This window comes from Zootoca vivipara, chromosome 5, assembly GCF_963506605.1.
Source record: "Zootoca vivipara chromosome 5, rZooViv1.1, whole genome shotgun sequence".
NCBI classification, from domain to species: Eukaryota; Metazoa; Chordata; class Lepidosauria; order Squamata; family Lacertidae; genus Zootoca; species Zootoca vivipara.
In genome coordinates, this window is record NC_083280.1 from 30,102,164 (window position 1) to 30,117,524 (window position 15,361).

Consider the following 15,361-nt stretch of genomic DNA (forward strand, 5'->3'; position numbering starts at 1 on the left):
GGTAAAAGCTGTTTGACACTGGAACAAATTCCCTCGAGAGATTGTGGACTCTCCTTCCTTGGAGGTTTTTCAGCAGAGGTTGGATGGCCATATGTCCTGGATGCTTTAATTGAGATTCCTGCATTGCAAGGGGTTAAACTAGATGACTCTCGGGGTCCCTTACAACTCTACAATTCTATGAGGACACCTGCTCCTTTCAAGGAATGGATGAATGGAGATAGATATTTCCAACATTTCATAAAGTAGGTGACACCAGTCACTGGGCTCTGTGTGAGCAGCTTTTTCCAGGTAAAAACTGGGTTAGCATGTTTACTCTGAAGTAACTCCTCCCAAATATTGCTAGCGGGTGGGAGTGTCTTCTCTTTCATGCTATTCTCAGCACAGAGCAGCAGTGCTACCCATTACCTCGGTGGTAAAGAGTCCTTAGAAATGTTGGGTGGCTGATGAAATTAAGTAGGGGGCTGTAGGTTTCCTGCTTTTAGTTTAGGGCTTGGAAGGTTAAAACCAACACATTGAGCTGTATCTAGAAACAAACTAGGAATCACTGGAGTTAAGAAGTTGTGCAATATTCTCAGAGTGCCAAGCTCCTGTCAGCAGCATTACTGCTGTCTTCCAAACCAGCCGAAGTTTCTAATCACTTTTCATAGGCAACCCCAAATATAACACAGTATTTGATTCAAAAGTCACACACTTCTGTAGGAAAAAATATATCCAAACTTCCAGTCAGGACTCCACTACCACTTCCTGAGGCAATGAATTAATCCTTGGTGTCTTTGCACCTTGTTCTGCCTGCAATAAAGTCTCCTTGGGAAATGAGTACATTCTGTAAATAAATTCTTACTCTGTCTAAATCCTCTTTATTCCAATTACAGGCAATTAGAAGAATATTCCTCATTACCTCCCTGGTTTGGGAGTGAGTCATTTTGTGTCCCTGCTGTTTTTCTTGGATGTAGTGGCCATTTCTCAGGTTTCCTCTGGGGAATTGTAGATCTCCTTGGGCTCTTTCAACAAGCACAGAAAGTACCATCAAAAATTGGATGCCCATTTAAATAATTTCATCATTCTTTTGAGGGCCTGCAATTGGAACACAACTTAAATTATTTAGCAAATCAGATAGAACAACAATTTTATATTGTTCCTGGGTAATTACCCAGCATTTATTAAAATCATTGTATACTTTTGCATTTATAAACTGACATGGATTCGGATTTCAGTGTAGACAGAGTTATGAAAGTATATGAACTGGCTTTACCTTGATTTTTTGTTTCATCAGCATATCATTTTGTATTCAGTTTACAGTGGTACCTCCGTTTACGACCACAATTTGTTCCGGGGAGCCAGTTGCTCCCCGAGCAGGTCATAAATAGAGCGTTTCTGTGCATGCACGAACTGCGCAGATCACTTCTGCGCATCCGCCGCTGCGCATATCGCTTCTGCATATCCATGCGCGGAACCCGGATGTAAGCACTTCCGGGTCCGCGGCGGTCGTAAAACGATCAATCGCAAACCGCAGCGATCGTAAACCGAGGTATGTCTATACTGACTTTAAATACATATGTGAATAGAATTGAACTGATTTTGTGTTGGTTCTTTGCTTTGTGTATGCAATTTTGGATCATTGTCCCCCCCCCCCCCCGTTTGTTCTCTAGTAATTAGACACGACTGGTTTCCCTCCTGCCACTTGCTCCCCAAGGGAAGCAGCAGCAGAGAGAGAGCTGTGCTGGGCATTATTACGACAAGCTGCATATATAACTCTTTAGTTCTCTTTTGTATTAAGGGCAGAGACCTGTACTTGGGCCTAAAAAGTTATTTGTCCATTTGTTCTGAATTCCACAAGAAAAGTCAATATTTGTAGCATTGCACTGTGGAAATTATAATATTTGTGAGGCAGTAAATTGATGGCCAGTTAGAGCCCTTTCTAGAATATATGCTACTTTTTGATTGAAGAAACATTTTGAATCTTAAAAACAAAATCTGTTAACTGAACTGCTTCACCAGCAGGTGGCACACACCTGCTTTTTGTTATTAAAAATAATGAAATATAATAAAACTTCTGGCAGTATTTTCATGAGTACTATGACCTTTTGTAGTTCGTGCATTAAAAAAAATAAAAGCATCTGTGTCATCAGAGTTTAATTTTCAGAACTCTGTAACAGCTTAGCTCATTGGATCAAACTGACATTTTAAGCAATCTGCCCATTGATAACATCATTTAAAAGGCTGTTTGGTTAAAGGCCAAAATAAATCACCTGTAGAATCGGGCTAATAGCTGAGAGGGCATATTTAAATTGGGGAAATGGTGCAAGGAAAGGGTTGAATCTCCCCCTCCCTCCAACCTCTGGATCATATTGCAGTTGTCGTCCCCCCCCCCCTCCACTCCCATAGCATTTCTAAACAAATTAGAAATTGCTTACATCTCCCATCTTTCAATTTCTCATCTACATAGGCTTTCAAATTATAATTTTGTAGCATGTCAAAACAAATACTGGAATTATAATTAGATCAGAATATTGACTGTTAAGCCTAAGCTTGTTTATATTAACAAAAGTATTAAGAATATGAAGGGATGCGGGTGGCGCTGTGGTCTAAACCGCAGAGCCTAGGGCTTGCCGATCAGAAGGTTGGTGGTTCGAATCCCCGCAACGGGGTGAGCTCCCGTTGTTTGGTCCCTGCTCCTGCCAACTTAGCATTTCGAAAGCACGTCGAAGTGCAAGTAGATAAATAGGTACCACTCCGGCGGGAAGGTAAACGGCGTTTCTGTGCACTGCTCTGGTTCACCAGAAGCGGCTTAGTCATGCTGGCCACATGACCTGGAAGCTGTCTGCGGACAAACGCCGGCTCCCTCGGCTTATAGCGAAAGATGAGCGCCGCAACCCCAGAGTCATCCACAACTGGACCTAATGGTCAGGGGTACCTTTACCTTTACCTTTTATTAAGAATACAAAGAGCCCTGCTGGAGCAAACCAAGGACGCAACTGCTTCCAATAGAACCCCCCCCCCCTCGATGCTCCCAAGGGGCCCTCAAGCATGAAGGTATTAGGCTTCCTCTATTTTTTGTCCTCAGCTTCTTGAACTCAAAGCTATGCAGCCTCAATATGGGGGCCTCTGAATATGTTTAACTATCCTGGCATATGAAACAACTAACAATTAATTTCAATAACTATTTAAAGAATATTTAATTTCAGTAACATGCCAAATATTAAGCAATTGTCAGATGATCAAAGCACCGGCAGAATGAGTGCACAGATAGATGTAAACAATAAATAAGTCTTCAAAAGTGGTAGCAGTAATATGAAACAGAGAAAGTGCTGACACTCTCCTCCCACCAGAAAACCTCTCTATTATCTCCATGTGTCTGGGTTGCCCTTCTATGCCCTTCTGCATTTCATAGAAAGTGTAAATTTTCCTGCTTCCACCTAAGGCTCACTTTGCACATACAGGTTTTTCTGCTGTACCCCACACCCTTGAATACCAGCTTCTAATGATTTTGCTTAATGAAATTAAGGCACCCACGTCTGTCTTGAATAGCAAGCTATGTTATTTCCTGCTATGTGAAAGAGAAAACAACAACAGCAACAACAACCAAATATTTGTCTTTGTATTCATGCAGGTCTCATTAGGTGGTGTTGATCTGACAGTGCGGGTTCTCACAACAGGCTACTGGCCTACTCAGTCGGCCACACCAAAGTGCAACATTCCCCCAGCCCCCAGACATGCTTTTGAAATATTTAGGAGGTAAGGAATGGTTAAGATTATTTGTGTGAATGGTTAGTGGAATGTGTGGTGTGTGTTTTTTTTAAAGAAAAAAGATACAGCTAATGGCCAGATAATCTGCATGCATTAAATCCTTCTTTATATGCATGCAGTTGAAGCGTGCTTGCCATGTTATCAGTCACAAAATAGTAAACTTCTATATTGATATAGAAGAAGCTCTTGCTTCCATAGTTAAAAGTATAGATGATCAAATGGCCATTCAACTTCTTGAATTTTGTAGATTTTATTTAGCCAAACATAGTGGAAGGCAGCTGACACTCCAGCATCACATGGGCTCTGCAGATCTCAATGCCACCTTCTATGGTCCTGTTAAAAAGGTAAGTGCTGTGTCTGTAAACATATTATTGCTTTGAGTTGTGCCTCCAGCTATTGTGAACTTAGAAATAAAATTCAGTTCCACATACATTTCAGTCTTTCATATATAAGCTCATGTTAACAATACTTACCACTTTTAATATATATATATTCAGGGTGGGTGGGTGGGTGCGTGTACACACACACACACACACAGTCTAGCACTGCAAATTTCCGAGAACAGCACACTGAAAATATATATATATTAAGCTTTCTGGCAGGCTTCCTTTGCTTCTGGCTCTCAGTGGAACTATAGTTCACTTTGAGAAGCTGTGGGGTATCAGAAGCTGTGGTTGTCATAATGTGTAAAGTTTGACATTAAAAAACTTATCCAATTTACGTATGTTGAGAAACTGCACAATCTTGACTCAGTTTTGTGAAAGCCTATTTGTCAGATGTTATGATGACTTGGATCTTCCGCTGGCTTATTACAAAGCAAACAGCTCTATAAGCTGTTTTGCTTTTTAATGGCAAAACTGATTATATAAACTCTGGGATAAAATGGAATAAGTATCTCAAAATAAAAATCTTTGTTTTGTATTTACAAGCAGATGAGTCAGATCATGACTTATACCTTATAGTAAGTACATAGAAAGCTGAAAGAAGGAGCATAACATAATGTTCCCAGAATGATTTTTGACTTTTTTGAAAATTAAAACAGGAAGATGGCTCAGAGGTTGGTGTAGGAGGCGCCCAAGTAACTGGCTCTAACACTCGGAAGCACATATTGCAAGTCTCCACTTTCCAGATGACGATACTAATGCTCTTTAACAACAGAGAAAAATACACTTTTGAGGTATGAGCTGTGACTTTCTCTGCTAGCTGTAAATTTTTTTAACTTATCTTCCAAACATGCATTCATCTTCCTCTACTGTATGGAGAAGAGGGATTATTCATCCCTTTGAGCCATTTGTACAGGAAGTTCTTGAACTATTGGTATATGAGGCTGCTAACACTTTAGAGTATTTTGGAATCTTATTGGTCCTCATCCAGGAATACCTTCACTTGTTAGTGAAAGTCTGAGATTGGATCATTCATTATATACTTATATACTTAAATACTTCTTGGGTTCAGCTCTAAAAATAATTTATATGTTTCAAAGCCCTTTGATTCAAGGAAGATTTTAAAATTCCTTTGAATTGTGTTGGGTGAAATTCAAGTGTTGTAAGCCCAAACAAATATATTTATTTACAGTATTTACTGATAGTAACCACATCTTTTTCATGGTGTGTATTTTTCCTAATGGATACTCATTTTTTTTACATGCCATGTAATGATGTGGAAAACAAATCCTTAGTTGCCATCTTGCCATCTTGTGTGTGTGTGACAGTAGTACTTAAGTGAAAGTACTCTTTAAGTGTCACCACACAAGGTGAATTGATACATTGTGAAATTAAACAAAATCAAGCAGCCTGAATGTTAACAGTTTGTGGACAGGAAGTCTAGTTGCTACTTCCCCTTAAAACTATATTTAAATCAAAGGAAGTGCAATCCTGTAATCAAGCAATTACCATTATTTTCTAGTTTGATGTTTTAATATATTTTGTAAAAAATCTTGTTCTTATATAGACACTAATTGCTGAGCACCATGTTCAAGTGACAAGAGTATTTCCTGGACGGGAACGCTTAAGTCTGCAGGTGCAGGAATTGCATTTTTGAATGCTCCCCCCACATTTAAAAAGAAAAATCCTTACATGTAGAAAATGAGGGGATCTGGGAAGGGTTTCTAGCAGCCTTCTTTCAGTGCTTCTTTATAATAAGGAAGCATTTTACAAGGAACTCTCTACTTCCTACCTCCTACCTGGAGTCTGAAGTGGTATAGTTCAGAGGGACTCTTCAGCACACCTGTGCCAAGAGGGAAAGGCCATGGCTCAGTGGTAGAACACATTCCTGTAATGCAAAATGTCCCAGGTTCAATCCCCAGTATCTCCAGGTAGGGTTGGGAGTGACCTTTGTCCTGAACCATAGAGAGCCGCTGTCAGTTAGAATAGACAGTACTAAGCTAGATGGACCACTAGTTTCACTTGGTATATGTAAAAGTTCCTATGTTCCTAAATGCTGAACATATAGATCATCCAACTCCTCTACAGATTTGTGAACAAGGTGTCCTGTGCTACAGTAACTTGCACAGTTGAAGTTTATATAGATTACTGTATCAAGTGATAAAATTTAAGTGCTGAAACACACTGCTGTCAACTTATACAGTCTAGAGTAACTTTCACTTTTTCTCTAAATAGCCTTTTCAGCTATGAATTATATATAGATTTACTGCCAGATGTTTTCTGAATTTGTCAAAATAACCATTGATAGTCTTGAACTAGTTTGATTAGAGGGGGGAGACATCTTCAAAACTGTTTTTGAAGAATTTTGTTTTCTTCATAACTACCTTTTGCCACAATAAGAGTAATAATAATTTTATTATTTATACCCCACCCATCTGGCTGTTAAATTTAATATAGGAAATACAACAGGAGACAGATATCCCCGAAAGAGAGCTTGTACGAGCGCTACAGTCCCTTGCGTGTGGAAAGCCAACACAACGGGTTCTCACAAAAGAGCCGAAATCAAAAGAAATAGAAAATGGACACATATTTACAGTGAATGACCAGTTCACATCCAAACTGCACAGAGTCAAGATTCAAACAGGTATGCTCACTTTCATTTCAGCTACCACGTCTAGACTCTGTCCAACTCCTGTATTTACAATATTGGAATCATACATTCTAGTACAGAAACTAAACTGATCACCCATTCTTAGGGGTGCCTTCAAGGTATATTCTTGAACCAATGCTTGCCTCAGTGCAAGCTGGATAAGATTCTGTTATGTATCTTCTATTTGTGATCATTTCATTTCATGTACTGTGGATAATATAAATATTCATAAAGCCATGGCCTTATAATTCCAGGTGGGTGTTTAACTTAATAAACCAGGCATATATTTTGTGAGCCCTGCTGTATCAGGCAAAAGACCCATCTGGTCCAGCATCCTATTTTTACAATAGCCAACCAGATGCCTATAGGAAGACTGCAAACAGGACCTGAATGCAACAGCACTCTCTCTGCTTGTAATTCCCAGCAACTGGTATTCCAAGGCATACTGCCTCCGACAGTGGAGGGAGAACATAAACCATCATAGCTAATAATCCTTGGTAGCCTTATCCTTTCTTTTTGACTAGTATATTGTTAAATTGATTACCAGTGATACACAGGATACCGATACAAAATGAAAATGGAGATGGATCCAAATTGGAAGGGAAATGGAAGCCTAAAATGAAGTAGGATAAGGTCCACTGACAGCAGCTACAGATGTAGGGATATGCAGATAGAAAAAGCATGTTATGACAGAAAATGCTGCTCTTTTAGACTTTGTGAACTACTTATGCTAGGAAAGCTTCATGATTATAGCAAATGCAAAGACTCAGTTCTCTTACTATCTCAGTAGAAACTGGCACTTCAACAAAGCAAGCTAAACTAGCCCCAAAGGTTGTATTATATAACTTATTTCCATGTGTGACTGAATATATGAAACCCAGTGTTATCCAGAATTGCAGTTTAACAAATGTGAAGGAACCTTTTAAATGCATTCAGTTGTGGTCTAAAAATATCAAATCCCTCAGGAAGCATTTGACCTGTTTTAAAACTTGTTGCTTTAACGGATAATCATTTCTTAATCTTAAATATGTTCCATTTTTGCACTTTGGTTGGTTGTCCTTTTGCATCATATTCTGTTTCAAGTATTTATTGACACTGCTAAAGAAAAATACTTTGACTTTAGTATCTTTAGAATTAAATAGCTACAGTATTTCTAAATTGAGATATTTCTTCTGTTCTTTCAGTTGCTGCCAAACAAGGAGAATCGGACCCAGAAAGAAAAGAGACAAGACAGAAAGTAGATGATGACAGAAAACATGAGATAGAGGCTGCAATAGTCCGGATAATGAAATCTAGGAAGAAGATGCAGCATAATGTTCTAGTAGCAGAGGTAATCTCACTCACTGAATGGGGTTAGTCAAGGGTGGATGTGGCCCGCAGACCAAAAGGGTTAGCCACCTCTGCTTTAGAGCAGTGTCAACTGTGTAATAAAAATAAATTGCTGCTGAACTCTTGAGGCTACTAACTACATCTTTTGGTACAAATGATTGGTTGCTTTATAGAATGTTGATTAATATGCAGTGGCCTTTTGTGAAACACAGCTAACTGAGGTGGCACAAGTTCCCTCTTGATTTAAAGTCAGTGTTAAGTCTAGTGTGTGCACTCTTGCTGTGCCAGTATCATTAACAATATTAAAATAATTTTTATTATATTCCAGGTAACTCAACAACTGAAGGCACGATTCCTACCAAGTCCAGTTGTTATTAAAAAGCGTATTGAAGGACTTATTGAGCGTGAATATTTGGCACGAACACCTGAGGACCGCAAAGTATACACTTACGTAGCATAAAATGTGTTCCGCAAATATGATTTATTCTTGGACTATACTCTTCGCATGAACTGGGAAGTTCTTTTAAATCATTAAATATTAAGACGACCATCTCTTCTATTAAATTACAATACATGTTCTAGATCATTCAGATCAAGCCTTTTCTCCTTCGGAGAGTTTTTCAACATCAAAATGATTGAGCTTCAAGCTTCTCAGCGTTTATCCCAGTAGAAATCATCCTTACAGTTCCTCGGGAAAATGTGAATGTGCCGCGTTTTGTTTTCAATACTGTATGAAAACAGGAAAAAATAAAATAAAAACAAATTTAGAAAATACAGCTCATTAAAAAATAAAATTGTTGGAATTTCATTTCCCCGGATCTTCAGTGTTGATGTAAATGTGTTTTCTGTAGTGTTGCTTAGCACTTTGCGCATTGTATACATTGGGTTACAAGAAAAACACAGGTGGTAAGACTGAATTTCCAAAAATACTGCTCTGCTTTGGACATTTCTTTAAAGAGCCATGTTTAATTTAAATATTTGGTGAATTTATAAAGACCTGATAACACAGTTTTGGCATGCTTTACTTCTCCACCTGCATTCATTCATGTTCCAGCTAATATGATCGGGAACCTTTTTTTCTGGGCACAGTTATGGGCTGTAATATTTGGCCTTCCCTTTTGTAGTTTGAGTTCTTCCAAATTAAGTTTCATACTGATTAGGTTTGATCTGGTTCCTTTATAGGAGAAATGGGAAGAAATGTAGTGTGTATAAACTGTATGATACTTTTTGCTGTTGTACTCACTGCTCATAGTGGACTGTACAGAGCGATGTTTTTATTTCACTCAATGTAGACAAAACAAATTTAAAATAAATGGATTTAGTGTACAAGGAGCACTAATTCAAGTGTATTTAGAGCACAGGGATGACAATTTATTAAACTAAATATTGCCCCTTGGAGAAGCACATTAGCCTGCACTCTATTCACAAAGTAGAGAGGGGGTTATGGCTTTTGATTTCCCACTTTTCAGAAGGTTCGAGTGAAGCCATTGTGCACTATTAATTTACTGTTTTAAAATGCAATCTAAAAATGCAATAAATATTGTTACTTTGATCTTAATGAAATCTCCAGTTCTTACAGCAAATATTTTCTGCCTCTCCTCAGGGTGATTCAGCATAACATTTGCTACAGTGCTTTCAAAACCAGGGTATTTCTTAGAGGATGTTCGTAAATGTTAACTTTATGTTGTCCTTGTACCATATAACATACTTGCTTTTGCACCAAATAACTAACTTCTTTAGAGATCACCCTAAAGTTGCCACTGGTGAATTAAATCTAGCTTTATTTTATACATAGTAATAGATAACCTCTCAGATGTAACAGGTCTGATTGTTTTCTCTGTAACACTGTGAACTTAAACAAAACTGGTGCAGCATGAAAAAAATTGAGGGGTTTTTTTGGGGGGGAGGTGGGGAGATGCAAATTCCCTAATGTCTGTTATGTGTTGGCCCCTTGTAAAGGGGTCTGTATTTGAGCAATATTCACCTAGCAATCCATGTTGGTCTCTGTCACGGTGAACTGTACAGCTAGTGCGAGTGAGAAGGGAAAACTTCAAAGAACTCTGTTGAGCATTTTGCTGCAGTATATTTGTATGCTTAGTTGAATATATAACAAATACCTTTTTTGTAGAATAGCTGCTACTTAGCAGGTGTTTAGCACATTTGTATTGTTTCTCATATATTGTCAGTTATCCTTATGATGTTGTAGTAAGGTAAGTCAAAAGAATGATGGAAAAGAGAAATTGTAAAGTGTGTGGGGGGCAGAAGCTGAAAGACAAAGGTAAAGGGTAAAGGGACGCCTCAGCGTTAGCTGATAAAGAAATAAAAGTGGTTCTGTGACACAAGCTGTTTGAAGCAAACACAGATAAATTGCATAGGCTTCAGTAGCAATGAACTGGATATGTGTATACCTGCCCAAGATTTCCCAGCCATTTTTTTAAAAGTAACTTAAGATTGTAACCTATACTTGAACACGCAGATGATTGCTCTTAATATTTCTCATCGTTTCTTATTGAGGCTACTACTATTTGCTGGTCATGTTCACTACATGAATTAGGCAAGTTTGCTTTAACATTCCTTTTTTGTAGTATTGTTGGCATGCCATATCCTTGCATTCATTTCTTTTCGTAAGCTTGAGGGGTGTGGATTTGCTAGGGAATTTATAACAAAGTCGGCAACAAGCATGCTAATTTAATTAACTGTAAATTTAAGAACTATATCTGTCAGTCTTCTCACTGTGACTGAAGTTTAGCTGCTGCAAGATAAACTTTACTTTGCTCTATAAAGCCACATCCTGTCTGCCCTATCTTTCAGTAGCCATTTGCTGATAAGAAGGAAGCAGTGTTGTCTTATTGCACTGTTTCAGGCTCTAGGGCTGATAAATAGCTAGTAGGATGCCACTTAAGGGACTGTTATGTCATGTCCTATTGAATAAGGTATTCACAAGATACATCTGCAGGTGAGGAATGCTGGCATGCAGGACTGGGATAAGGCTGCCTGCTGGTGCAAGCTGATAGGTTTTCCCCTATGCAAGTATATAATGGGGACCTATATACTTGATCCTGTGATCTAGTGTCTGAATGCAAATAGGGCCAGAAGCTTATACATTTGGAAAAAATAACTTTTAAGTAGCAACAACTCTGGAAAGAAAATTTGTTTTTGCTGAGGAGGGTTGCTTAGCCCTTTCTACCATTTCTCTCACTAAAATTCCACCCACCCCATCAGCTATTTGCCCTGCTGAGGAAAATGTATTGAGTTCATCCTCCCGCCCTAGTACGCTGTTTTAAAAGGTATATGTGGAATGGGGATCTGCTTCTAGATTTCCTGCATATCATCTAGTTTAACCTTTAGATTGTATATTAATGTATATTAAGGCTGAATAATACTCTTATGATGAACACTATTTCTAGAGGTTTTGGGAGGTGGGTGAAGGAGGTGTTTTTTTTAAGTTTTCCTTGTTCAACCCGTTTGCTTTTACTCCTGTTTACAGCCTTTTGGCAGCATTTGAAAATCCTACTACTTCTTGACTCCATTTCCCCATTATTCTGTGTCAATTACGGCAGAAAGCATTGTGTCCACTCCAGATACACTTCATGATGATGCCACATAGATTCATTGATAGTTGGAAGGGATCTCGCAGGTCATCTAGTCCAACCCCCTGCTGTGCAGGGATCTCAACTAAAGCATTCATGATAGATGGCCATCCAACCTCTGCTTTCAAACCTCCAAGGAAGGAGAATCCACCACCTCCTGAGGGAGTCCGCTCCACCGTCAGACAGCTTTTACTGACAAAAAGTTATTCCTGGCGTTTAGTCAGAATCTCCCTTGTAACTTGAAGATTCTACCCTCCGAAGCAGGAGAATACAAGCTTGCTTCAACCTCCATGTGACAGCCTTTTAGATATTTGAAGATGCCTATCAAATATCTACCATTTTAGATTTTAGCACTGTGTAGCAGAAGTGATGGAGGGGTGCAGGTGGCTCTGTGGGTTAAACCACCTAGGGCTTGCCGATCAGAAGGTTGCCAGTTAGAATCCCCGCGACGGGATGTGCTCCTGTTGCTCGGTCCTTGCTCCTGCCAACCTAGCAGTTCGAAAGTGCATCAAAGTGCAAGTAGATAAATAGGTACCGCTCCAGCGGGAAGGTAAACACCATTTCCGTGTGCTGCTCTGGTTCGCCAGAAGCGGCTTTGTCATGCTGGCCACATGACCCGGAAGCTGTACACTGGCTCCCTCGGCCAATGACACGAGATGACCCCAAAAGGTTGGGGGGGGGGTCCTTCTTGCATCAAGTAGACAAGTTGGGACATGTTTTGACTCAGCCTCTGTGAACATGTTTATTTTCTACCATTAGACGATGCTATAGTGCTATTTGCTGGCACAGAGCCAGCAAAGGGCATCCACTATCTATCAGGAGGTGTAGACAGCCATTCTGGATAGAACTACAGAAAACAGACCCTCAAATCTATAATGTGTTAAGGCAAAGTTTTTCAATCCTGTGAAGATCAAATTACACTTCCTAAAAGCAAACTCTTAACCATATGAAAGAACCTTCCTTGGAAAAGGATCCCTCTTCAGCATGGGAGGAAAATCATTAAAATCACATTTGTTTGAATCCAGCACAGTAAATATGAAAACTGAATACTGTAAAGATGCCTACATAAAGTTGTGATTGTGCTAAAGTGCAATTTTAGAGTAAATTAATGCAGGTCCTGTTTTCTGTACTTAGTATTTTTTTTTATGCTTACTGTAAACCTTATTCTGCTTTGTTTCTGAGCTCCATACAGCTTTTCCCTTAAAATGGTTGCTGCACTTTTATATTATTAAAGCAGTGATTGACATGTTCTGCTTAAAAGCGGTATGTTTTAGAAGGCAATGATACCATAACTTTCCACAGAATTCCAATTTCTATGAAGCTACTTGACAATAACATTTGAAGCCTCTAAATGACAGAACAGCCCTCTCCCATCATAGTATTGTGACAAGAACCCACTATCATTTGGTGATGGAGGCTGGTTTATTGGAGAAGTAATCTACTGAAACACCTAAAATTATACTGCCAAGGCAGCTTTGCAATTATGTCACAAAACCTTTTGTAGAGCATTACGGGAGGAAATGCAGGGTTACCTTCAATGTACTGTATATTAAATTGTGGCTTTACCCTTTGTCGTGGAGCTGATACGAAGAGCTACATAGAATATTAACATACATTGGATGAAAGTTACAGATGAGATGGAAGGTAACATGATCCCCAAGACTTTGTTTGAAACTAGGGTTGACTGAAATTTAGTTGATTATTTGCTTTAATGGATTATCCAGTTTATTGGTTAAATCTGCAAACATTTGCGTAATATAGTTCTGAAGGTGGAAAGGTTTACTTTGAGCCAGAATCAATGAAGCAGGTGTGCTAGCGGGAGCCAGAGCAACAGAACTTACTCCACTCCCATGCTGCCAAAATTAGCATTTGTAGAATTTCTACACATTTTATCAGGTGGGGCACATTGTATTCTTTGAAATGGGCACATCTTCATTTTAATTATTGCCATGTCTATGGATGGAATGTAGACATGCATAATGCTCAAGAATTCTGCACCTGATGACAGGTCTGCATATCTTTGACCATATCTCAAAGATGATAGCTTCCATCATTTAAATGGATCAATAGATCATTCACAATACTTGCAACTTGAGCTATATCCAATCAATAACAAGCATCCAGACAAAATTGAACAACTTGTCCTGTATTTTGCGGATTTATTTACAGCCTGCACTTAGTGCTGTCCTGTAAATGCTTTCTTAATTGCTGTTGGAATATATTTTACTGTCCCTCAGCCCAGTTTTACTACTTTATGTAAACTAAAACACTTTCCTCCAGTGGAGGCTATGTTAGGTCATATTATGAAACTTTAACTTCTAACAGCATCAACGTGTTTGAGAATTTCAGAATCTAGTGAATGCATCATCTGAGCAGGTTTGCACATGCATGGCATCATGAAGTGATTATGGTATCAAGTGATGGCTGGCATAAAAACAAGCAAAGGGTGGATAAGACACTTTTGTAATAACATCTTTGGAGACAATTCACCTATTGAGCTACAAGTAATTCATTGTCAAGACAGAGCTTGGGTGGCACCTTGTTGGATGATACATAAATAGATGGATAAGTAAGGCATTCGATGTGAGAATGAGTAGCATGAATTCTGCAAATGGTCTCAGAAACTTTGGGGCCAGACTAACCTATAATATGGGGTGGGGAACCTCAGGCCCCACAACCAAATACAGCCCGCCCCCGGCTTCTTTCTCTGGTTCTTAGGGTGCTTCCAAGAATATACTGTACCTCCTCCTCAGATCAAAAATCTCAAACAACTTTCTTGAGTGATTTTGACTGGCCGAGATGTGACAATGTCCCTTTCTTTCTTAGATGGATAACAGTGGAGCAGTAGGGAGCAGGTGATTCTTGTATTGCTGAAACAGAGCCTTCTCTATAAAAGTCATCCACTTTTTTTTTTTTTGCCTTTGGCCCCTGCCACTACTGGCATGTGTAGGGGAGCAGGTGGCGCTATGGTCTAAACCACTGAGCCTCTTGGGCTTGCCGATCGGAAGGTCAGTGGTTCAAATTTGCACGACGAGATAAGCTCCCCTTGCTCTGTCCCAGCTTCTGCCAACCTACCGGTAGCAGTTCAAAAGCACACCAGTGCAAGCAGATAAATAGGTACCGCTGCGGCAGGAAGGTAAATGGTGTTTCCGTGCGCTCTGGCACTCATCACGGTGTCCTGTTGCGACAGAAGCGGTTAAGTCATGCTGGCCACATGACCTGGAAATCTGTCTGCAAACAAACACCAGCTCTGTCAGCCTGAAACAAGATAAGCACCGCACCCCAGACACCTTTGACTGGACTTAAGCGAGCAGCTGCAGGGGTGTTTTGCCTTTACCTTTTACTGGCATGTGGCCCCTGGGAGGCCCTTTGGCTGTAAATGCTTCCTTTCCCCTGCTATGATATGTGTGCCACTGTATCTGTGCCTGGGTATCCTTGTAGAATAGCAATGCCTGCAGAACAGGCGAGTTGCAAGGTTAAAGAGAAGTGTGTAAACATTGCCTTGGTTGCTCTGCCCACCACCGGCGTGTGGCCCTCAGGAGTTTTGGCCCAAAAGGGCCTGACTCAAGTTCCCCACCCTGTGGCAAGGATTTGGCCTAGCACTGCCTGGTGCGCCATGCAGGTGCTCCAAGACCCCCAGCGACCTACAGGTGAAACTCGGA

At 39.8% G+C, this 15,361-nt stretch overlaps 1 protein-coding gene across 3 annotated transcripts in view; it reads left to right on the plus strand.

The window, feature by feature from the left end:
* Positions 1–9,672, plus strand: part of CUL3 (cullin 3) — a 53,832-nt gene extending 44,160 nt beyond the window's left edge. For 2 of the 3 annotated variants that reach the window (XM_035132753.2, XM_035132754.2), the window contains exons 11-16: positions 3,611–3,735; positions 3,995–4,091; positions 4,790–4,924; positions 6,588–6,774; positions 7,965–8,110; positions 8,438–9,672. In XM_035132753.2, coding sequence (XP_034988644.1) covers positions 3,611–3,735; positions 3,995–4,091; positions 4,790–4,924; positions 6,588–6,774; positions 7,965–8,110; positions 8,438–8,569 — 822 coding nt within the window. In that variant the 3' untranslated portion in view covers positions 8,570–9,672. Of the gene's footprint in view, positions 1–3,610; positions 3,736–3,994; positions 4,092–4,789; positions 4,925–5,697; positions 5,767–6,587; positions 6,775–7,964; positions 8,111–8,437 lie in introns of all 3 variants that reach the window. The other variant, XM_035132752.2, reaches the window with a different exon arrangement.
* Positions 9,673–15,361: the final 5,689 nt, after the last annotated feature.